This window comes from Salmo salar, chromosome ssa10, assembly GCF_905237065.1.
Source record: "Salmo salar chromosome ssa10, Ssal_v3.1, whole genome shotgun sequence".
NCBI classification, from domain to species: Eukaryota; Metazoa; Chordata; class Actinopteri; order Salmoniformes; family Salmonidae; genus Salmo; species Salmo salar.
The window spans coordinates 111,438,437-111,461,350 of NC_059451.1; the positions used below are offsets into that span (position 1 = coordinate 111,438,437).

Consider the following 22,914-nt stretch of genomic DNA (forward strand, 5'->3'; position numbering starts at 1 on the left):
TTTGATTGGGTGGACAACATGTCAGTTCCCGCTGCAAGAGCTCTGATATGTTGGAGGACGTCCTCCGTAAGTTGTCATAATTACTGTGTAAGTCTATGGTATGGGGTGAGAACCATGAGCCTCCTAGGTTTTAATTTGAAGTCAATGTACACAGAGGAGGACGGAAGCTGGCTGTTCTTCGGCTACACCATGGCGCTACCCTGCTGAGTGCTGTTGAGGCTACTGTAGACCTTTGCAAAGTAGTGTATTTTAATTATTTATTTGGTGCCATGTGATTTATATTTAGTATAGTTTAATCTGAAAAGGATAACTTTAAATGTTTTACCATTTTTATTCCTCCCCTTCCTCCTTTGAGGAGCCTCCACTGAGACAGCAAAAGAGATATTGGGGGTAACAGATGGGCTCCCAAGTGGCGCAGCGGTCTAAGGCACCGCATCTCAGTGCTTGAGGCGTCACTTCAGACCCTGGTTTGATTCCAGGCTGTATCACAACTGGCAGCGATTGGAAGTCCCATAGGGCGGCGCACAATTGGCCTAGCGTCGTCTGGGTTTGGCTGGGGTCATTGTAAATAAGACTTGCCTAGTTAGATAAAGGTAAAACAAAAAAAATTTACTATTGAAATGGTTGTTGACAATCCTAAGGATGGAGTGTTTCAGCATGTAGATAAAGTTTAATGGGGTAGTTTTTTTTGTTTTTTTTTACCTTTTATTTAACTAGGCAAATCAGTTAAGAACAAATTCTTATTTACAATGGCGCCTAACCCGGGCGACGCTCGGCCAATTGTTGGGGAGGGTTTTGAGGATGTGGTAGAAGTTAGTATGGATTTATTTTTTTATTCTCATGGTAGAACAGAATTGGGCAGATCATAATTGATCGTACTTTCCAGGACAATAGGTGGCGGCATGCACATAAATGATTGTTTGTGGACTGCAATGTTCTCATAGAAGAAGAAGAATCTTTGTTCAAGTGGAATAGGAAGTATCGCGAGATCAGCGGGGCAGAAGGGGAAAGCGGAAGAGCGTAGCTAGTTAGCGAACAAGCTTTATATTCGTTAATATTTACATAACATCCGATTTATAAATCCAATTTTGTTATTATAAACATGCTGAGAGTCTAAGTATTAGTCGAACTACTGTCACACTCGATTACACTACACAATGGATTCAAAGTCAATCAATAGGTCTCCGAGAGAAGGGGAGCTCGAAGACGGAGAGATCTGCGATGATGACACTGAGGAAAAGGTGTTTGCGCAGCAGCAGGGTAAAAAGAGGCCTAGTAGCATGAATAACAGCAACTCCTCACGGAATACACGAAAATCGAAACAACCGACACGAACTTTAATACCTGTCGTGGGTAGCCAGACTACAGATTTTCGACTTTTAATTCCATACAATCGCGGACCTCATTCGCACAGTTCCGGATTTACCGCAAACCACAGACAGCAAGGCGGACCAAGTGGACCCGACCGGCCGCCACTGGGACCACGCTGTGACCAGAGCCCGCGTTCCAGCTTCTGGGAACGAAGTCACACAGCCCTGGATCGATTGAGGCACCGGGGGAAACTAGATGATGGTCGCGGGGATTGGGGACGAGGAGGCTGGGGAGACGGGTGTGGGGGAGGGAGAGAGGCTGGTAGGCCTCCCCCTGGTCGTTATGGGCCCGGGGAGAATCACAGTAACAAGAAAGAATCTCCCTTGAGAAACAAACGTATCCTTTGGCATTCATCTCACGACATCTATGTGATTGTAAAGTGTGATACATTTGTTAGGCTTTTACCTTAACATTGTAACTACACATTGTAACATTTGTTTGGATGGTTGTAGCTTCTAGCCTTGAATAGGCCTTGATTTAAGTGTAGTCATAAAGGCCTTCGATTTCAGTGTAGTCATAATGCATCTAACTAACAATAGATCTGCCATTTTTGCCATGACTTTTGATCATCAGACAGCATTCCCCTCCCTATCATCAAGGCTTAATTGATTAATCGTTTTTTTTTATTAATCAAAAACAAAATACCCAGTGTTATTGAGCTGGAAATGGGTTTTGGATTGAAATACATTTTGCTATTAGGGTCAAAGTCTGTAGTCTACCCATGTCATCAAACTCATAATGGTGCCTTTCCTTCACTCCCCGGCCATAGAGAAGGTAATGATGGGGAGGAATCAGGTAAGAAACCAACAGATGATGCACAACAACAATGTTGCCAAAATCGAGAATGGGCTTGACGAGAGTTTTGAGGATCTGCTCACCAAGTACAAGCAGATTCAGCTGGAGCTGGAATGTATTAGAAAAGAAGAGAACCTGGTTCTGAAGCCCAAAGACCTGCCTGCTCAGAACCAGTCTGAGGTCTCTGCAAGTATTCCCCAAACCGAGCCATTACTCGACGCTAACAGTATTCCCAATGAAGCCGCTGCAGAGGACCCTCCAGGCCCAGAGAAGACGGAGGAGAAACGGGGTTTTCAGGCGTTCAATCTCAAACCTCTACGTCAGAAACTCCTCACTCCTGCAGAAATTGACGCGCTCAAAACAAAAACGGAAAAGAAAGATTCAGAGAAGGAAGACAGTGACATGGAAAAAGGTCAAGTTGAACCAGATGCTATCCCGGCTGCTACTCCCAAAGGTGTGTAACAACCACTATATAACACAACACTGCAGCAATGTGGTAACACAAACTGTGGCAACACCGTGAAGCAGATTTGACTCGACTATAATCAATAATGTATTGTTTTATTAGCCACAGTGTTAACACCCTGTGTGTGTTGTGTTCTGTCTTTCAGGAGAGGAGGAAAAAGATGGTCTGGAGAAAGAGGCAGACAAACAAGAGGGGGAGAAGGATGCAAAAATATGTTTGTGCTGTGGCAGGGAATCAGGTTACCTGAAGAAAGAAGGTGAGAAGGATACAAAAGTGTGCTGTGTGTGCTGCAGCAAATCATCAGAGGACTCCGCTAAATCCCCTGTCAAGGTATGAACCTATTATAAAAGGCAAATACTTTTTCTACTTACCCAGAGTCAAGTGAACTTGTGGATACCATTTTTATGTCTCTGCATACAGTTTGAATTAAGTTGAGGTTAGTTTCTGGAGCCATTGTTAAGTAGCGTTAGTGCAATGACTGGAAGTCTATGGGATCAGCTAGCTGATTGTGCTAACGCCAGTAGATCCCATAGACTTACAGTTATTGCGCTAAAGCTAGTTAGTAATTCCAGAAACTAACTTCAACTTCCTTCAAACTACACACAGAGGTAGAAAAATGGTGTCTGTAGCTAGGTTTCCATCCAATTGGTGACAGATTTTCATGTGACTATTCTAAAATCCTCAAAGAAAATATGTTCATTTTCCCACCGGTAGTGTTTTCACCAAGCTGACTTGTTGCAGATAAAAATCTGTGTGTGATGACATAGTGAACACCAAATGTACTTTCTCGCTTAAGTTTTCATGTACTGAATAAAAATGTAAAGTTCAATGTGTTTCCATTGCATTTTCAACTCTACTGATAGTTTTGTCACAAACATTTGTGTTAAATAGCAAATGTGCCTACTCTGGTCTTGGCACCTGCGCTCTAGCCAACAGCTCACAGATACATTGTGGGTAGGATAGTCTACATGATGAGATTATTATGGATAAGAGTGAGTGTGTCAAACGGCAGTCAAGCATCGGTCATCATGTCACCAGAATAATACCATCGATATTTATTGGAAAGGAGCGTCAAGATCAGTGTGCACTTTCACCACCCAATTCTAATGAATTTAATCTGTAGCCTAATAAACTGCATGGTTTCCCAGATGTAATGGGAGGGCCTCACGCCATATCATCGTGTGACTCCATGTTGACTTCGATAGGATGGTTATTATATCAATATTTGTGCAAATAGGCGTTTCCACTGCCATTTCTTGCTAAATACATTTTACCAACATAAATCCTACCATGTTGAACAAACAACTTATCTGTCGTCATTTTAAAAATTGGACCAACACTTCCTGTTTCCATTACAGCTGTCGTGATAGTGTTTTTGATATAGTATGACTTTACTCGCATAAAAACTGTGAATGGAAACGTGGTTAATGAGTTCATCTGACTCTAGGTAAGTTAAAAACAAAACTATATAAATAAAAAAAAACAATGGCTTCATAGCCAAAATCTCGAACTATCCCCTTAAGGCATGGATCAAGAGTAAGTGATTCAAGGCACTAATATTAACTTGAGATGTGTGTTTGCAGCGCTTTTGAACGTTTGTCCAAATGTCGATTGACACAATGTTTGAGTTGTGTGTATGTCAAGTTAGAATCTGGGTCATCCGGCCCTCCTCCTGTCTCCCTGCAGCCTGAAGTGAAGGGGAGTAATGAAGATGAGGACCTGTCTGAGCTGCAGCTGCGTCTCCTGGCCCTGCAGTCAGCCAGCAGGAAGTGGCAGCAGAAAGAACAGCAAGTGATGAAGGAGAGCAAAGATAAGATCACCAAGGCCAAGCCCTCCCAGGAGAAGACCTCCAGTGCCAAACCACCAGAGAGGGGCAGAGTCACCACCAGGTCTGCCTCTGCTGCCTCGGAGAAGGCCAAAGCTCTGGCCAACAAGCCCCAGGAGAAGACCAAGGCTGGGGCAAAGCCTCCAGCGGAGAAGGGCAAAGCTCCAGTTAAGGGGTATCCAGGGAGGAAGACAGTCAGCCCAGGTGAGCAGGGTCTTTCTGCTTATTCAGATCCAAACTGTCCTCAATGTTGGTACCAAGCGTTCCATCACAATGACATTCTGGTTTTGGAAATGTTGGTCACATCTTGCTGCTTGTGTATTTTAATAATGCATTTTATCTCTGTAAATATTTATGTATTTTAGTGATCTAAAGTGATTGCCATTAAGTAAAGTAAATGGGTTTTGATCCCCTAGGCTCAGCAGCCAAGCAGGCGTTCCGAAAGCAGCAGCTAAGGACATGGAAGCTCCAACAGGAGAGAGACCAGGAGGAGCAGCGTAGACAGGAGGAGGAGGAACGCCGCCGGAGGGAGGAAGAGATCCGCAAGATCCGGGACCTTTCCAATCAGGACGAGCAGTACAACCGCTTCATGAAGCTGGTGGGCGGGTCCAAGCCACCGCGCAACCGGAGCAAGGTAAGACGGACGGGGAGAGAAAGACCTTGCCCCACTCCCAAGGCATTTCCTTTTAGGTTATCTGATTCCTTCAATTATATGTGAACCTTTTTTAAACTGTATAGTCTCTGCTTAACACCTGCAATGTGTTATGTGGGGTTCTTTCTCTTAACTCTATTGGAATAGAGCTCTCCTACATTACTGTCAGTAGCATGAACATGCAACACGATTGAAGAAGAGAACATGTGAGAGACTGAAATGTGTCATTTGTCTATCTCAGTCCAAGGACAGTGATCACACCAGGAAGTCTTCTGGTAAACAGGGATTGGACACCTCAGGGAACCTCTACCAGTACGACAACTACGATGAGGTTGCCATGGATACTGATAGTGAGACCAATTCCCCAGGTGAGCAACCAGCTCACCTGCCAATGCACTCACTGCACTATTGAACATATCTGAAGTGATTTTATAGAACCCATCCAATATGGTGAAAGGATTGTTTATAGCGAAGGACATGGCCATCAATCCAGGCCTCTTATTGCAATGTTTGTCAGTTTTATTTCTATGGCTGAGTCTGATTGTCTAATATTCAGTTATTTTCTCTTTCAGCGTCTTCTCCAGTACATGATCCATTTGAGGTCCCAGGATGCTTCAGTCACATGCCCATGCCTTTCCGTATGGATTCCCCCACTCAATGCAGAATGGTATGTTCCACCCCAAACTCTAAACAAGGACTGTTTTATGCATTTCTTATAGGGGTAACTAACAAGCTTCCTCTTTCTTTCCAGGATTTGGGACAGCCGCGTTTCCTGTCCGTCATTCCGTCTGCGCCCCCACCACCCTTACCCCCAATGCCCCCACCCCCAGATGAGCTGGAGCCTCCCCCAAAGCCGCCTTTTGCTGACGAGGAAGAGGAAGAGGAGATGTTGCTCAGAGAGACCTGCCTCATGTCCATGGCCAACAAGAAGGTTCCACTGCCCGAGGTATAACACTATAGATGGCTCCACAGGAGGACAAAGTGCCATGCCTGTGTTATCTGTATTGTGTTAGGAGTAGAGGAGGGTTCCATTAAGTCCTAGTCATCCTCTGGAAAGTTAATTAGTCTCATCAGAAGATGCATATTTTTCACTCTTCTGTTAATTTACAAGTGTTAAACAATGTTGAAACTTATCTCGGTACCCTGATATATCAGATGGGAAACTCAGTCATGTCATTGTCCAGTTCTACAGCAACACTTTGTCTTTGAACAGTGAACTTGGTGAATCTGGCTCTAAAAATGTATTTCTCCCCTGTAGGATATGACCCTTGACAGCAGGCCCCCCTCTCCCTCCCTCCTGGTCAGTCTGGTCCAACCAGTGCCCAGGAGCAATCCTAGTGTGGTCAGCCTCAACACGGCACCCCAGCCTTGGAGCAACAAGTTGAGCCGAGGACACCACCTTCCCAGGCTACCACTGATGGTAAGGATAATACCATAGGAGGAAATCTAAACATTGAGTGATGGCCACATATCTGCCCTCCTAGCCAGGCGAAGAAACCTTAGAGATCCAAATAGTTCACGTTCCTTAATGTCCTGAAGAGCTTTCACTCTTTCAACCACAATTTTCTGGAAAAGAGTTCATTTGGTGCCATTTGTTGACCTATATTCCAAACTGTTTCAAACACTCATGGAAATATGCAGAAAATGTCAGTGGATTTGTGAATGATTCTTCTCTGAATGGGAAAACTGTCTTGTCTTGCATGTGCTGAAAACATCTTTTAAAATATGCTCTTTTGAAAGATTTTAACTTCACAGTCATATTTTCCAACAATGACATTCTACTTTTTTCAGCTGAACTGTGTAAAACAGGGATTTGAGGCCATGGGTATCTTTGTGCTCAGTAACTCCATGTAGTGTCGTCTTATGAGAACAATGAGTTGGCACTCACTCTGATACTGCCATAGGCAACACGGGTGGGTCCCTAAGACAGTACATTACAGCAGCACGTGTGCCCAATGACACCCGGCCTCAGCTATGTTCCCAGAGCGCTCTGGTTTCTCACCCATGAACAATAAGCTCACCTTAGACTGTATCCCAGTGTCCGTATTCACAAAGCTTCTCATCGTAGGAGGGCTGATATAGGATACATTTTGCCTTTCAGATCATAATAACACAGAGGTGACCTGATCCTAGATTGGCACTCCTATTTTGAGATGAATTGATTTTGAGTTGTGAAGTCGGTGCCAACTCAAATCATACGTTTTGTTTCCCCAGCTCCCACGGCACAAGGCGGTGGTGGTACAACTGAACGGTTCAGACGACAGTGACTCCGACATGGAGGCCTGCAGCAGCTCTACACAGACACCGTCTGTCTTTGGAGGCCTGGAGTTCATGATCAAGGAGGCACGCAGGAACGCAGAGGTACGTGCGTGCGTGCGTGTGTGCGTGTGTGTGTGTGTGTCCCAACAGTTTGGCCTCTGAGGACGACCTCTCAATTTATATATGAATAGCAGAATCCTAATTTGAGATGTATAAATTGTATGTGGTTAAAGGGTGATGGGCTGTAATTCTCTTTCTCTCTCAACTTCCAGGCAGCGAAGCCCAAACCGACTTCAGGACCTGAGAAGGAGAACAAGCCAGGCAGAACCCCAGAGGCTCTATCTGAAGAGAAGAAGACGGAGTATCGGCTGCTCAAAGAACAAATAGCCAGGTATATTTTTTAAAGAGGATGGTCTGACAAAGTGAGATGTAGTTTTTCCACTCGGGCATCGTCTATGGGTATAAAATTAATTAACAATTCATTAACATTCAGTGCAATATTAATGGCACCAAAGTGAGAGGGTATTTCTTTAAAATGTCACTGATGGAACAGAGTGGACTACATTCACTGAAATGTAAACAATCTGTTTTATTTGTTGTCTGATGTAAGTAGGGAGAAGCAGAAGATTCTGAAGGACCACAGTCCCCGAGGTCTGCCCTCTCCTGCAGGCTCTGATCCCGATGTGGACTTCGCTGCCAAGGCAGCGGTCGAGCTGCAGCTGACCGAGGCAGAGACTAGGCTGACCAAACACGGGTGAGGCCCTCAAACACCAGAAGGGGAAAAAACACCTAGATGAAGTCTGATACCCAAACACAATGGTATTTTAAGTCATTGTCTCATATTAGGGAATTACTTGGACTTATGGTTTTCCATCTCTCTCCCTTCCGCTCACTCTACCCCTCCTCCTCTCAGGAACCTGCTCCTGAAGGATGAGGCCATCCTGAGGCAGCTCTTACAGCAGGAGCAGAAGAAGGAGGAGGCATTGAAGGCAGCTGAGGCCAAAGTGGCCAAGCTCAAAGAACAGCTCCTGGCCTCAGAGAAGATAGTCAGTGCCAACAAGACCCTCCTCAACAGACTCCAGGAACAGGTGGGAGTTAAGAGCCAGGAAGGAACCCAGAGGGAATGAAACTCAATGGGAATGAGCTGTGAAGTAAATTCCTAGCTGAGGTATTTGCGCCTGGGTGGCCATGTTTATAGCAATGAGTCAGATGGCTGAGAGTGGAAGCTGAGTGATGAATAGGAGTTGTTTCTCCTGGTAATGTTTGGGGAAAATGCCAAGCTAAAGGAATGTCTGTAAAGGACAAGACATTTCATTCAGTTCTTTTTTCTGTTGCCTTTGGAAGTGTATATAGCAGGTGTGGTCATGCCAACCCTCCTCCTTGGAGAGATACTCGGTGTGCTGGCTTTCATTCAACACCTGATTCAGCTAACCAAGGTTCTGATGAGGTATGTGTATGTCTCATTTGTTAAAGTCTGTCATGTATGTTCCCACCCTGTAGGTTCATCGTGTTCAGCACCGCGTGTCAGTGAAGAAGAACCACAGCCTGAAGCTGGAGGAGGTGCTGGTCCAAGCCCAGGCCGCCGCAGGCAGAAAGCCAGGCGGTCAGAAACGACGCACGGACATCAGCCACTCCTCGGTGAGCACCGTACCACACCTTACCGACCCGCACTATATCATGACAGGGCCCTTGTTGATTGATAAACACAGAAATGTGTTCAACAAGGACATGTCGACTAGGGAACATCATAAATTGCTTTGAAGCGGAAAATGACTCTTATTGGACTTATTGTTCTAACACTTCCTCTGTTTCAAAATGTATATTCCCATTTCCTTTCTACCAAACGCCAACCAGCTGTAAGTAAAGGCCGGAGTTCTCTAATCCATCTTTCTGCCCACCCTCCATTCTTTAGCCTGTGAAACGTCTGTGTGTGGAAGTCTCTGTCGCTCCCCGCGGCTCAGAAAGGCACTTTGCAGACCTCCTTGCCCAGAAGCAGCGTCTGCAGCAGCTGGAGTCAGAATACGCCCTCAAGATCCAGAAACTAAAGGAGGCCCAGGCCCTCCACAACAGAGGGGCGGTCCCTGAACCCCCTCCACCCCAGGCCGCCTCCACCCCTCTCCCCAGGGCTCGCCACCCCAGCATTCCCCCCACCAGCCCCTTCCCCCTGCCCCAGCCCTCCCTGCATGACCTCACCCAGGATAAACTCACCCTGTTCAGCAGCGAAGACCCCACCGAGACGGAGGAGAGCGACTTGGACCCTGCCGCCACAGCCAGGCCCTCGGCCCAGAGTGTTCGTAGACGCTCCTTCAGAGAGACCGGCTCCTTCACCAAGCCTAAGCTGGACTCTGGTGGGACTGGGCTGGTCAAGGATAGTCCAGCCAAGCCAGTCAGGGTTAAGGCCTCGGGTCCCGGGGAGCTGTTCCTGGGGCTAGAGGTGGAGGCCCTGCAGAGGAGGGACCAGCAGCAGGCCAGGCTGGGAGAGCTGCTGCTGGGGGAACTACGGGCGCTAGGAGGCACTGTGGAGAAACCCCCTTCTGGGAAGGTAAACCATAATATATCACTTTAACTGGCCCCACAAACACTGAATTCAAATTCCCTTTCGTTGTGGTTTAAAAAATGCTGTCTTGACAGTTTTCTTATTTGGTTGATATGTGCAGTTACTGTAGCATACAGCACACTTGTTGGGTCAAACTATGTTTTTCATTTATTCTCCATGGTTGAGAGACTGAAATGTTTGTTCATTACTTTGATGTGCAGGGGATATCGGAGGATGTGGACACCGTGGTCGCCCAATCAGGCCGTGCCGAGCTGAAGCCTGTCCCGTTTGGACCATATCGCAGCCCTCTCCTGGTCTTCAAGTCTTATCGGTAGGTGGCTGGTTCACTGCTAGGGTTGCTCCCAATTACTAGTGTCAAGAACAACACCCTGCCATCAATCAAACCTTTTCATCTTGTCCCTTTCTTCAGGTTCAGTCCATACTTTCGGACCAAGGAGAAGTTATCACTCAGTTCTGTGTCATACAGTAATGTTGTAGTGCCCAAAAAGTGTTTCTGTCGCTTTGACCTCACGGGCACATGCAATGACGATGACTGCCAGTGGTAAGTCATTCCTCCTAGTGTGTGTGTGTGTGTGTGTGTGTGTGTGTGTGTGTGTGTGTGTGTGTGTGTGTGTGTGTGTGTGTGTGTGTGTGTGTGTGTGTAAACAGGCATGTGAATATAGACTCATGTCTGTTTCATTATAACCAACCTCTCCCTTTGGGTGATCTGATCTATGTTTCTAGGCAGCACATGAGAAACTGCACTTTTGGTGGAAACCAGCTGTTCCAGGATATCCTGTCGTACAACCTGGCCCTGATTGGCTGCTCTGAGAGCAGTACTACTGATGTCATCAATGTTGCCACAGGTAATAGAACCACACTGCCACCTGGCAATATTTAAATACCACTGAGCTTAGAATGTATGTATTGGTGATTGATAGATTCCAAAAAGTTCACTATTTCATGTTAAATACATGAGGCTTTTACTGACTGGTTGTCCTATTTTCAGAGAAGTATATAAAACAGCTCTTTGGGGCTAACAACGATCGCATGGGGATGGACCAGAAGGCTGTTCTACTTGTCAGCAAAGTGAACGAAAGCAAAAGACATGGTGAGATTTCCATAACGTTCCTACTCTATCGTTACACTCAGCAGTTAGGGTTGAACACACTATTGAGCAGTTGATCTCTTTTAGAAAATGTTCAAGAATAGAACCCTTCTGACTTGTTCAACTTGTGTTTTGTCTAGTCCCTCCCTTCACCACGTGTAAGGATCTCAGGAGGTGGAGGCCTCAGCCCGCTCACCAGGCAAGCCCAAACACAGGGGACGACAGCTGGGATGAGAGTAGAGACACTGGTCCAGTCAAATACGGTGAGAACTGGTTAGTCAGTAGGCTCATCTAGCAACAAGCCAGTCTTCCAAGCAGAATTACAACTCATCTGAAGCACAGTGTAAATAATGGAAGCAGCACTAACAGTGATCGCTTCTCTTCAGTTGTGCAGAACTGGAGATCTGACCTTTAACCCCTGCTGTTTGTCTGTTTCCTTCCTTGTCACAGATGGTTGTTCCAAGAGAAGTCTGTCTGCTGCCCTGGATGTGTGTGTGACCCCAGACGACAAGCGCTACTTCATTAGTGAGACTGACGACATATCCAACCTGGAGACCAGTGTCCTGGAGAGCCCGCGCAACGCACAGCTCTGGATCAAACTGGCCTTCAAATACCTCAGCCAGAAGGAAGCGTAAGTGGATGCCCCTCAAATACAGACCCTCTGGTGTGTTAAGTTGCGTCACTGAGTGTATTTTTAACCTGGTTTAGGCTGAATGGAAAATGCAAATGGATGTGTATTTGTATTTATTATGGATCCCCATTAGCTGCCAAAGCAGCAGCTACTCTTCCTGGGGTCCAGCAAAATGAAGGCAGTTTATACAATTTTAAAAACATTACAATACATTCACAGATTTCACAACACACTGTGCCCTCAGGTCCCTACTCCACTACCACATATCTACAGTACTAAATCCATGTATGTATAGTGCGTATGTTATCGTGTGTGTGTGTATGCATGTGCCAATGTTTGTTGCTTCACAGTCCCCGCTGTTCCATAAGGCGTGTTTTTTTATTTTTTATTATCCGTTTTTTAAAATCTAATTTTACTGCTTGCGACAGTTACTTGATGCGGAATAGAGTTCCATGTAGTCATGGCTCTGTGTGCTTCCCATAGTCTGTTCTGGGGACTGTGAAGAGACCTCTGGTGGCATGTCTTGTGGGGTATGCATGGGTGTCAGAGCTGTGTGCCAGTAGTTTAGACAGACAGCTCGGTGCATTCAACATGACAATACCTCTCATAAATACAAGTAGTGATGAAGTCAATCTCTCCTCCACTTTCAGCCAGGAGAGATTGACATGCATATATGATGTGATATGCAATATAATGTGTTATGTTGCTTCCTTGTAGGTCAGCGGCTGAGTGCCTGGACGCTTCGTTGAACACTCTGTCTCGGGCCCTGGAAGACAACCGAGACAACCCAGAGATCTGGTGCTATTACCTGTCTCTGTTCTCCCGCCGAGGGAAGAGGGATGAGGTGCAGGAGATGTGTGAGATGGCTGTGGAGCACGCCCCCGACTACCAAGTCTGGTGGAGTGTAAGTTCTCATGTCCAACCAACCCTCTGACCACCTACTGTGGGGCTTTTCCTCTACAGGGCTTTGTGTGTCCGTCTCTGAGGCCTGGCTGTAGAGCACATAATTCAGGACCTTTGTGTGTCCGTCTCTGAGGCCTGGCTGTAGAGCACATAATTCAGGACCTTTGTGTGTCCGTCTCTGAGGCCTGGCTGTAGAGCACATAATTCAGGACCTTTGTGTGTCCGTCTCTGAGGCCTGGCTGTAGAGCACATAATTCAGGACCTTTGTGTGTCCGTCTCTGAGGCCTGGCTGTAGAGCACATAATTCAGGACCTTTGGTTTCACAGTCCTGATGCTTTTTATTTCCCTTGGACACTTGATGTTATTGATTGGCTGAAGATGACCACACATCTGGTCTCCCAGGTAGAAGTGAGTCCCTTGTTAAATAGCACAGAGGAATATCAGCAGGACTGGATGTAACCGCTGTCTTTTCCCCTTCCCTAGTACCTAACCACGGAGAGCTTGTTTGAGGGGAAGGACTATGTGTGTGGTCGTCTGCTGCAGTGCCTGCTGGACTGTACGGGGACTAGTGGTCTCTCTGAGAGGCTGTCCTTCCAGCTTTTGGAGTCTCTACTCTACAGGGTCCAACTCAGTGTGTTCACAGGCCGGCTACAGAATGCCCTGGCCATCCTACAGGTAAGAGACTGCAAAAAAGCCAGTCTTGAGCGCCACCAATATAGCTGCATACATCAGTATTCGGTTCCAAGCCATATGACACCTTACTGCTACAATCAGGCCAAACAAACTCATACCTCTTAGATTAGCTGCTGCTATACAAAATGCACAATGTTCCCAAGATGCTCAAGGGTGAACGATAACCTGTTCATTTCAGAATGCCTTGAAGTCAGTTACTGAGCGGTGCATTGCTGATTACCTGACCATAAGTGACCGTTGCCTGGTCTGGCTGTCCTTCATCCACCTGACGGAGTTTGACCGCCTGCCGGCCAGTCTGTACGACCCGGCTAACTCTAACCCCTCCAGGGTGGTCAGCATCGAGGCCTTCGCCCTCCCCTGGAGAACACCGCTCGATGTCCGCACAGAGCCTGACACACTAATCGCTTTGTTCGAAGGTGAGCCGTCACCATCGACATGGGGTTCAACTACACCCACGTGGAAACTGTCAATGCTTTTCCAGGTCTCCTACTTAGCCTTTTCACACAATTATGTTGACTTTTTCCACAGTTGCTCATGGCAGTTTGTAGGTTATTTGGACATAGAACTATTATTCTTCCAGGTGTGCTATTTCCGCTCAGTCACTAGGCTTCAGTTTCTCTGGCACAGTAGATCTGTAAATGTAGTGGACAGCTGAGAGCGAGGGGCATTGATTTCATACTGGTTTGTTCTACCCTTTAGATGCACTGCGTCAGTGCACAGACCAGACTCTGCCTCCCAGTGAAAGAACCCTGGCCTGTCTGCCTCTACACACTAACCTCATCACTGCCTATAGCCTGCTGGGAAGGTAAGCTCAACGCTGGCATTCTGCTAGCTGTGTGTGTGTGTGCCGAACCCAATAAAATCAGGCTTGTGTGTTTGGGCATGCAAGGTGTTAACCCTTTACATTCGTACCTGTATACAGGTTAAAAAAGGCAGATCTGGGCACTAACAAGTGGCTAAATTGGAACGTAGTGGCTGTACAGTAACATGCTATAAATGACATCAGAGCTCAGCCTCTGTGCTTCACCGTTCTGAACTTGAGCACCGCACACGACAAGAAGTTTCCCCCATCACTCCGGCTAATTTGGCAACTTTAGGAAAAAAATGGTTGTCTGAGTGAAATGCTGTAAATTAAGAGGACTATGTATTTTGAAAGATGAGATGTTGAGGATTATAATAAATACCACTTTGTCATACAAGCAAGCCAAACACCCGGGAGTCCAAATGTGCACTTCACATTTCCAAATCATAAAACTCATGTCATATAGTGTCAACGTTTATGATCACTATGTTTGATGTACAGTTACAAGATGACATGGCGTCATACCCTGAGTTGTTCTGAACAGAATAAGCTTGTTTGTTTATTGTGATGAACATTTTCCACGGCACACGTACCTGAATGAGCTCAGGACTCATTTCTTTGCGCACCAGAATTGCGATCTGTTTCTCTGAAAGCCTAACATTGCATCATAGTATTTTATAACTTATAAAAGTCATATTGGCCTCCCGAGTAGCGCAGCGGTCTAAAGCACTGCATCGCTACAGATCCTGGTTCGATATTGGGCTGTCGCAGCCGGCCGCGACTGGGGACACAAACACAGCCATGAGGCGACGCAGGGGAGGGTTTGGCCAGCCGGGATGTCCTTCTCCCATTGCGCACATGCACGCTGACACGGTCGCCAGGTGTACGGTGTTTCCTCTGACACATTGGTGTGGCTGGCTTCTGGGTTAAGCGTGCTTTGTGTCAAGAAGCAGTGGGGCTTGGCGGGGTTGTGTTTTGGAGGACTCACGGCTCTCAACATTCGCCTCTCCCGAGTCCGTACGGGAGTTGCAGCGATGGGACAAAATAGAAATCATACTGGCTTTGAAACCACGCCCACCTGACCAAGATTGCGATTTACAATGGAGCGTTTTTGGATTGCGTAAACGACAGTAATTGTGATGGCTTGTTCTAGTTCCTCAATGGCACGGCTAGGCAAGCTCATCAAAGCACCTTATCGTGTAATGACTCTTTGTCATATGTGCATTGAAATTGCTTAGGAACTGTGAATACTTTGGAGAGGTGTGTGGCCACTTGTAGACACCAGTTAGTCCTCTCCCTCAACCTTGTCATGTTGTTATGCTGCACCTACCCCACATTCTCCAGGAATATCCTTATGTTAATGAATGTATCCAGAGTATTTTCTGATTTTGTTATCAACAAATGTGGCAAAAAGTGCATGCTTTTAAAATGCTCATAAAATCAATTGTTATATTTGGATTCAGTCTTGTCAGGCAAACTGTGTACTCACCTTTTGGTCTAATCATTTTCCCAATAGCTCCAAACTGTTCTCTTTCAATTGCTCATATTTCTTCTGTAAGAAACATTTCAATTTACCACTATCCATATAGGCAAATTCCAACGAGTGTATAAGGTTAGTGTGGGTTTTTGTGGTTGTCGTTGAACTCTACTAATGTTTCTGCTAGTCTTAACAGAAACGTAATCAAACTGACTTGCACCCTGTAGGTACGATGCAGGCCTGGAACTGTGTGAGTCCCTGTTGGCACTGTGCCCGCATTCATGTGCCCTGTTAGATGCCCTGTCAGGCCTGTACGTGGGGAAGGGGGATGGTGAGCAGGGTGTTGGGGTGTGGCTACGGGCACTGTCCCAGTGTCCACACAACGCAGAGGTCTTCTACCACACCTGCAAGTTCCTCATGGCTCAGGTCAGTTTCCCTGTCAGTGTGCTGTGTGGATCTCCTTTTTAATACAACTTTAATACAACTTTATGTATCCATCCCCTTAGGGCCAATTAAGCAAGGCATAGTCCATTTACATTTAACTGTCATTCTGTGTCTTCTCAACTAACATTCTCGACAGGATTCACAGAAGATTTTTGAAATGACAAGACATTTTACCGTACTATTTAAGAGCTGAATCCTTTCCATTTTTCGCTCAAATGTCTCATGTTGCTTTTACACAGTTTCTAGCATGACTTACAGTGAGGGGAAAAAAGTTTTTGATCCCCTGCGGATTTTGTACGTTTGCCCACTGACAAAGAAATGATCAGTCTATAATTTTAATGGTAGGTTTATTTGAACAGTGAGAGACAGAATAACAACAAAAAAATCCAGAAAAACGCATGTCAAAAATGTTAGAAATTGATTTGCATTTTAATGAAGGAAATAAGCATTTGACCCCTCTGCAAAACATGACGTAGTACTTGGTGGCAAAACCCTTGTTGGCAATCAGTGGTCAGACGTTTCTTGTAGTTGGCCACCAGGTTTGCACACATCTCTGGAGGGATTTTGTCCCACTCCTCTTTGCAGATCTTCTCCAAGTCATTAAGGTTTCAAGGCTGACGTTTGGCAACTCGAACCTTCAGCTCCCTCCACAGATTTTCTATGGGATTAAGGTCTGGAGACTGGCTAGGCCACGGCAGGACCTTAATGTGCTTCTTCTTGAGCCACTCTTTTGTTGCCTTGGCCGTGTGTTTTGGGTCGTTGTCATGCTGGAATACCCATCCACAACCCATTTTCAATGCCCTGGCTGAGGGAAGGAGGTTCTCACCCAAGATTTGACGGTACGTGGCCCCGTACATCGTTCCTTTGATGCTGTGAAGTTGTCCTGTCCCCTTAGCAGAAAAACACCCCCAAAGCATAATGTTTCCACCTCCATGTTTGACGGTGGGGATGGTGTTCTTGGGGTCATAGGCAGCATTCCTCCTCCTCCAAACACGGCGAGTTGAGTTGATGCCAAAGAGCTCCATTTTGGTCTCATCTGACCACAACACTTTCACCCAGTTGTCCTCTGAATCATTCAGATGTTCATTGGCAAACTTCAGACGGACATGTATATGTGCTTTCTTGAGCAGGGGGACCTTGCGGGCGCTGCAGGATTTCAGTCCTTCACGGCGTAGTGTGTTACCAATTGTTTTCTTGGTGACTATGGTCCCAGCTGCCTTGATCATTGACAAGATCCTCCTGTGTAGTTCTGGGCTGATTCCTCACCGTTCTCATGATCATTGCAACTCCACGAGGTGAGATCTTGCATGGAGCCCCAGGCCGAGGGAGATTGACAGTTCTTTTGTTTCTCTTCCGTTTGCGAATAATCGCACCAACTGTTGTCACCTTCTCACCAAGCTGCTTGGCGACGGTCTTGTAGCCCATTCCAGCCTTGTGTATGTCTACAATGTTGTCCTTGACATCCTTGGAGAGCTCTTTGGTCTTGGCCATGGTGGAGAGTTTGGAATCTGATTGATTGTTTCTGTGGACAGGTGTCTTTTTATACAGGTAACAAGCTGAGATTAGGAGCACTCCCTTTAAGAGTGTGCTCCTAATCTCAGCTCGTTACCTGTATAAAAGACACCTGGGAGCCAGAAATCTTTCTGATTGAGAGGGGGTCAAATACTTATTTCCCTCATTAAAATGCAAATCAATTTATAACATTTTTGACGTGTTTTTCTGGATTCTTTTGTTGTTATTCTGTCTCTCACTGTTAAAATCAACCTACCATTAAAATTATAGACTGATCATTTCTTTGTCAGTGGGCAAATGTACAAAATCAGCAGGGGATCAAATACTTTCTTACCTCGCTGTAGCTAGCCTGTCTCATGTATCTCTGAACAGGAGAAGTCCAGTTGCATCGCTTCTCTGTTCCGGGGGTTCGTCCTGTCTTTCTGTGACGAGGAGAGAAGTGACCAGCAACCTGTGGATGTGCTACGGTTAGTCATTTTATCCTCCAACTTAAGCAGAAATGAATGTCCTAACTCCTAAAACGTCAGAAACAACCTGACTTTTTGTAAATGAAGTTGCTTCCTTTCTATAGTGGTATACGGTTGAATGTTCCATGAATTAATGTGATCTCCACTTCTTTTCAAGGTACATCCTTGGTATTCCAACAGAGGATATCCTAAGAGGCCCAGTTATCAAAAAACAACTTAAAGAGCAGCTTAGCCACCAGATGCCTTACCTAAACCTCGTGTATTGGTAAGTATTGTGACGTGATATGCCAGCTGACCCTGCACTACACGGAAGCCCAGCTCTTATTCTTCTATGGCAGTTCAATGTACCGTCGTTAACATTTATAATTAGATGATTAAAAATGTAGAAAGACACAATGACAGTTGGGCTTCCTGATCATAATAATTTTTTACAGTTAGACAATATTTGACTTTTTGGTGTCTTGTCTTGCAGTCTGTGGCAGTGGGTGCACGGTAACGTTGGGGAGGCGATGGATGCGTTTGAGAGAGCCCTCGGAGCCGTAATGCAGCTAGATGTTCTTCACAAGCTGTGGTTAGAGTGAGTCTTGTCTTACAACAAGTCCTCAGCATGCGTCCGTTGCATTCAGCCTCTCACCCACCATTGTCATCCATAAGGATAGTACTATCATCCCATGGGGTGAACGGGACACGTCTGAAGAGGGTCTAACCATACATAACAAGCCAGATTGGAAGATCCTTATAGCAATGATGATAGGCACATATAAAATAAAAGGTCCTCGAGGTAGTACAAGCTTTAATCAGGATGACATTTAATCTGAGCAGACCACAGTGTGGTTGGTTAGCAGCTAGCCTCTGAGGGGCTGCCATAGGAATGTCATGTCCACACATCCAGGTGGAGGAGGCCCAGACACATAACCTAACTAACAGTCTAACTGTTCTCTCTCCAGTTATCTCCTCTTTACCAGCAGTAAGCTAGCTGGGAGCCCCTCCAACAGCAGAGAGCTCCGGGTGTTATCAGACCTGGTTCAGCGTTGTCTAGTAACTGTCCCGTCTAGGCTTGAGGTTCCGTTCAGCTCGGCCCAGTACTGGAACTGCTTCAGATTTCACAACAAGGTAGGTAACTGGGTCATGTTCAGCAGGGAATAACATTGTGAACGTTCTGATAGAAATATACACAGTGTACAAAAGATATTTTCATGACAGACTGACCAGGTGAAAGCTATGATCTCTTGTTGATGTAACCTTCAGTCAGTGTAGGTGAATGGGAGGAGACAGGTTAAAGAATGATTTGTGAGCCTTGAGACAATTGAGACATGGATTGTAAGTGTGCCATTCAGAGGGTGAATGGGCAAGACAAAAGTTTTAAGTGCCTTTGAACGGGGTATGGTAGTAGGTGCCAGGCGCACCGGTTTGAGTGTGTAAAGAACTGCAACGCTGCTGGGTTTTTCACACAACCGTTTCCCGTGTGTATCAGTAATGGTCCACCACCCAAAGGACATCCAGCCAACTTGACACAACTGTGGGATGCAGTGGAGTCAACATAAGCCAGCATCCCTGTAGAACGCGTGACACCTTGTAGAGTCCATGCCCTGATGAATTGAGACTGTTTTAAGGGCAAAATGTAACTATTAGAAAGGTGTTCCTAATGTTTTGTACACTCGGTGTATAATGTAGAACAAACATGCCTCTCTGAAATGTAAAATAAGCAATCATGTCAGCTCATTTCGATCTGCAAAGTTTGCCTATGGGCGTTGTCTTCCCCGTACTTGTCCACCTACATTAACCGTATGCCATGGACCAGATCACTCCAGATGGCAGAAATCAGTGGAGGTTGGTGGGAGGAGCTATAGGAGGATATGCTCATTGTAATGACTAGAATGGAATGGTATGAAACATATGGAAACCACATCTGTTCCGTTGATTCCATTCCAGACATGACAATGAGCCTGTTCTATAGTCGCCCCCCCCAGCTTCTATTGCCAGAAATCCAGCTAACCCCTCAGATCCTGTGTTTGTCAGGAATTGACTCTCCTTGAATTGATAGCGTTTCACTTTTGTCGGTTAGTGGCATTGTTTGCGTCTTTAATTTAAACGTGTTCATATTTTCAAACCTCTAGACTTGTGCTCGGCAGGTTGTCTCCCACTACCTGAGCTGTCTGCCTCATACCCAGCACCCTCATGTCCTGGAGAGACTACGATACACCATGCCCACCAATGCTGAACTTGCCCTGAGGTACCCAAAGCACCCGATAGACACAGCACACTAACTAGGAGCCAATTGTAGCTAACTAGTTCTGCTTGCTTGGACATGGACAGAGGGTTATAGGAGGTTGAAATCTATTCCAGTTGGAATGATGTTTTGGCGAATTGTTATTGTTAAACTGTAGACTGCTGGGTATATTAGTCACTATGGTTATGTCTGCAGTTATCTGTTAGTGTTATGGCTGGGTGTAATATTTCTTGTCTTCAGCCTGTAATGTGCAGACGGTTTGATTTGTTGTTCTATAGGTTGCTGCATCAAGAATGGCAGGATGGAAACATAGAACATCTGAAATTCCAAGCCAGAATGTTGAGCAGTAGCGTTCCAAACTGTCTGGCCAACTGGAAAATGTAAGTCCAACTCTCTCCTCTTCGCTGAAGAGCACTTGTGCTGCTGGTATGGCAACAAGGTGAATATTTTTTTCTAGATGGATTCTCACTGTTCTAATGCACTTATCAAATACAAAATGTGGCTTCTGTCCGACTTCAATCGCAGCTTTGAAAAGCTGCTGCACGGGCACTTGAATAGCAGGCAATTCCTGCTATTCAAGTGCTGACAGGCTTTTGTGCTGTGTGTTTTTCGGCAGAGTGATCGCTGTGGAGAGGGAACTAAAGGAGCGCTCCGAGGTGAGTTAGTAGGGGTGGGTGGGCAGGGGGGAATGAAAGGAGTAGGGGCAGTGAGACGGTTGAGTAATAGACTGCTAAAGGAGTGGATGGGTGAAGGTAATAGTTTAGGAGAGGAATATTGACATGGAGGGAGGGAGGACTGTAAATCAGCAGGGCCTGGTTTGGAAAGTAAATGATGCATGTTGGTCTGTTGATGATTCTGTGTTGCTGTCACAACCTCTTGTGTGTCGGTGTTTCACTTTGCATATTTACCTTGACCCAGCTGTCCCATGATCTTCCCTTCATTTTGTTGTAATCTATTTCTTCCCTACAGGCTATTATCAGTGTTCGCCACAATGTAATGTATGACAGTTAAACGGCTTCCATCTGACCACGGTGACAAAATGGAATGGTTGGATGTTGTTTGGTGTATTAGAGAGTATAAACTATACTAGTCACTAAAACCACTGACCTTATTCCATGCTCTTTCTCCTGTTTTGTCCTTGTCCTCCGCTAAACTGACATGTGGCTCCCCTGTTTGGTGTTTTCCTTTGTTGTAGGTCCGGCTTCTTTATCAGCAAGCCCTGCAAAACCTTCCACTGTGTGCCACCCTATGGAAAGATGTAATTCCCCATTCAGTTACTATCTCTCTAACACACACACCGCAGCAACAACAAAAACGTTTTTACTTTTTTGTTCCACCTGGCAGATAATACACGCATGTTCAACTACCCATCCTTCCCCTTCCCTCTCCTCTCTGTCCCCTTCCCTCTCCTCTCTGTCCCCTTCCCTCTCCTCTCTGTCCCCTTCCCTCTCCTCTCTGTCCCCTTCCCTCTCCTCTCTGTCCCCTTCCCTCTCCTCTCTGTCCCCTTCCCTCTCCTCTCTGTCCCCTTCCCTCTCCTCTCTGTCCCCTTCCCTCTCCTCTCTGTCCCCTTCCCTCTCCTCTCTGTCCCCTTCCCTCTCCTCTCTGTCCCCTTCCCTCTCCTCTCTGTCCCCTTCCCTCTCCTCTCTCTCCCCTTCCCTCTCCTCTCTCTCCCCTTCCCTCTCCTCTCTGTCCCTTTCCAGCGCCTGCTGTTTGAAGCTACGGAGGGAGGTAAAACTGATCAACTGAGGAAACTTGTTGACAAGTGTCAAGAGGTGGGAGTGAGTCTAAGTGAGCCCCTAAATTTATGCTCGAGCAAAACGGAGGGAGAGGAGCACTGAGGATCAAAAAAACTAGATTCAATCTATCAGACCAGACCACTGCCTAGTTTAGCCAGATAAGGGCAGACTGCTGCTAGCTGTCTTAGCAGCCCTCCCGCAGTAGCACTCTCCCTGGGCGGTCGGGAGGTGTCCGGTCATCCCTGAAGCCAATGAATGAACTCCCTCCTCCCTGTCCAAACTCTGGGCCACGCACTCAGGGTTCTATCACCTAACATCATGTACGTAAGTATAGACCTGCTAACTAAGTGACATCTTTGCTGTTCTGTTTTTAATTTACATGTTATTTTTTTTCTTCTTACTGTCAATTTTAATTTGGCTTTATTTTGACCTTTATGTACGGGGTTGGAGGAGTTGACAGACTGACATCCTGACAGGGATGTTGACGTACGTCTGTCTAGAGTGTTTTTTAAAGGATGTTTTCCCCCAATAGTAACGCTCGCTGCCTCTATCTAGTGTGTAACTTTGTTCTCTAGTGTCTTCCCAGGGAAGAGAGAAATGACTCCTTTATTTCCATATTTGTTTTAAGTGATTAAAAACAAAAAAGTAACCACATGAAATGGCCAGCCATGGTGACAACAAGATGGCTGCCTGCATAAGTATTTCTATTTGGCCTCTATCATCATTGACACGTTTATTTTTGAGACTGCCAGCCACAGACTGCTGAATGCTGTGATCTCCTCTCCGCCAGTCGACCAGCGGGGAAGATCCTTTAAACGCATCACTAGGCGAGGATAGTCAAACATTTACTAGTTTAAATGTTCTCATGTGCAATTTTGTTTTTGTAAAAATATATTATAATGGTTGAGTATTTGAGAGGAGCCAAGGATGAAAGTATTTCAACTGTTTTTGTATGTTGAAATTGAATGTGTTTATATTAAATTATTTTCTAATTTATTCTGTTCTGT

The 22,914-nt window shown here is 45.9% G+C and overlaps 1 protein-coding gene across 3 annotated transcripts; it reads left to right on the plus strand.

Annotated features, from left to right (window-relative positions):
- Nucleotides 1-973: 973 nt before the first annotated feature.
- LOC106561542 (zinc finger C3H1 domain-containing protein) lies at nucleotides 974-22,903 on the plus strand. 3 transcript variants are annotated; one of them, XM_014125612.2, is made up of 35 exons: nucleotides 974-1,707; nucleotides 2,141-2,620; nucleotides 2,778-2,962; nucleotides 4,319-4,661; nucleotides 4,874-5,091; nucleotides 5,351-5,477; nucleotides 5,682-5,776; nucleotides 5,861-6,055; nucleotides 6,368-6,529; nucleotides 7,324-7,470; nucleotides 7,641-7,759; nucleotides 7,979-8,122; nucleotides 8,282-8,456; nucleotides 8,869-9,006; nucleotides 9,281-9,910; nucleotides 10,126-10,235; nucleotides 10,335-10,466; nucleotides 10,649-10,770; nucleotides 10,914-11,015; nucleotides 11,153-11,275; nucleotides 11,463-11,643; nucleotides 12,361-12,547; nucleotides 13,030-13,221; nucleotides 13,418-13,655; nucleotides 13,939-14,044; nucleotides 15,746-15,944; nucleotides 17,847-17,941; nucleotides 18,099-18,206; nucleotides 18,414-18,518; nucleotides 18,889-19,054; nucleotides 20,074-20,174; nucleotides 20,450-20,551; nucleotides 20,788-20,827; nucleotides 21,367-21,429; nucleotides 21,872-22,903. In XM_014125612.2, the coding sequence occupies exons 1-35, from the start codon at nucleotides 1,158-1,160 to the stop codon at nucleotides 22,007-22,009; spliced, it is 6,318 nt and encodes a 2,105-aa protein (XP_013981087.2). In that variant the 5' UTR covers nucleotides 974-1,157; the 3' UTR covers nucleotides 22,010-22,903. The 3 variants fall into 3 exon arrangements, with proteins under 3 accessions (XP_013981087.2, XP_013981088.2, XP_013981089.2); XM_014125613.2 differs by having other exon boundaries at nucleotides 7,982-8,122; XM_014125614.2 differs by having other exon boundaries at nucleotides 5,351-5,459.
- The last annotated feature ends 11 nt before the right edge of the window (nucleotides 22,904-22,914 follow it).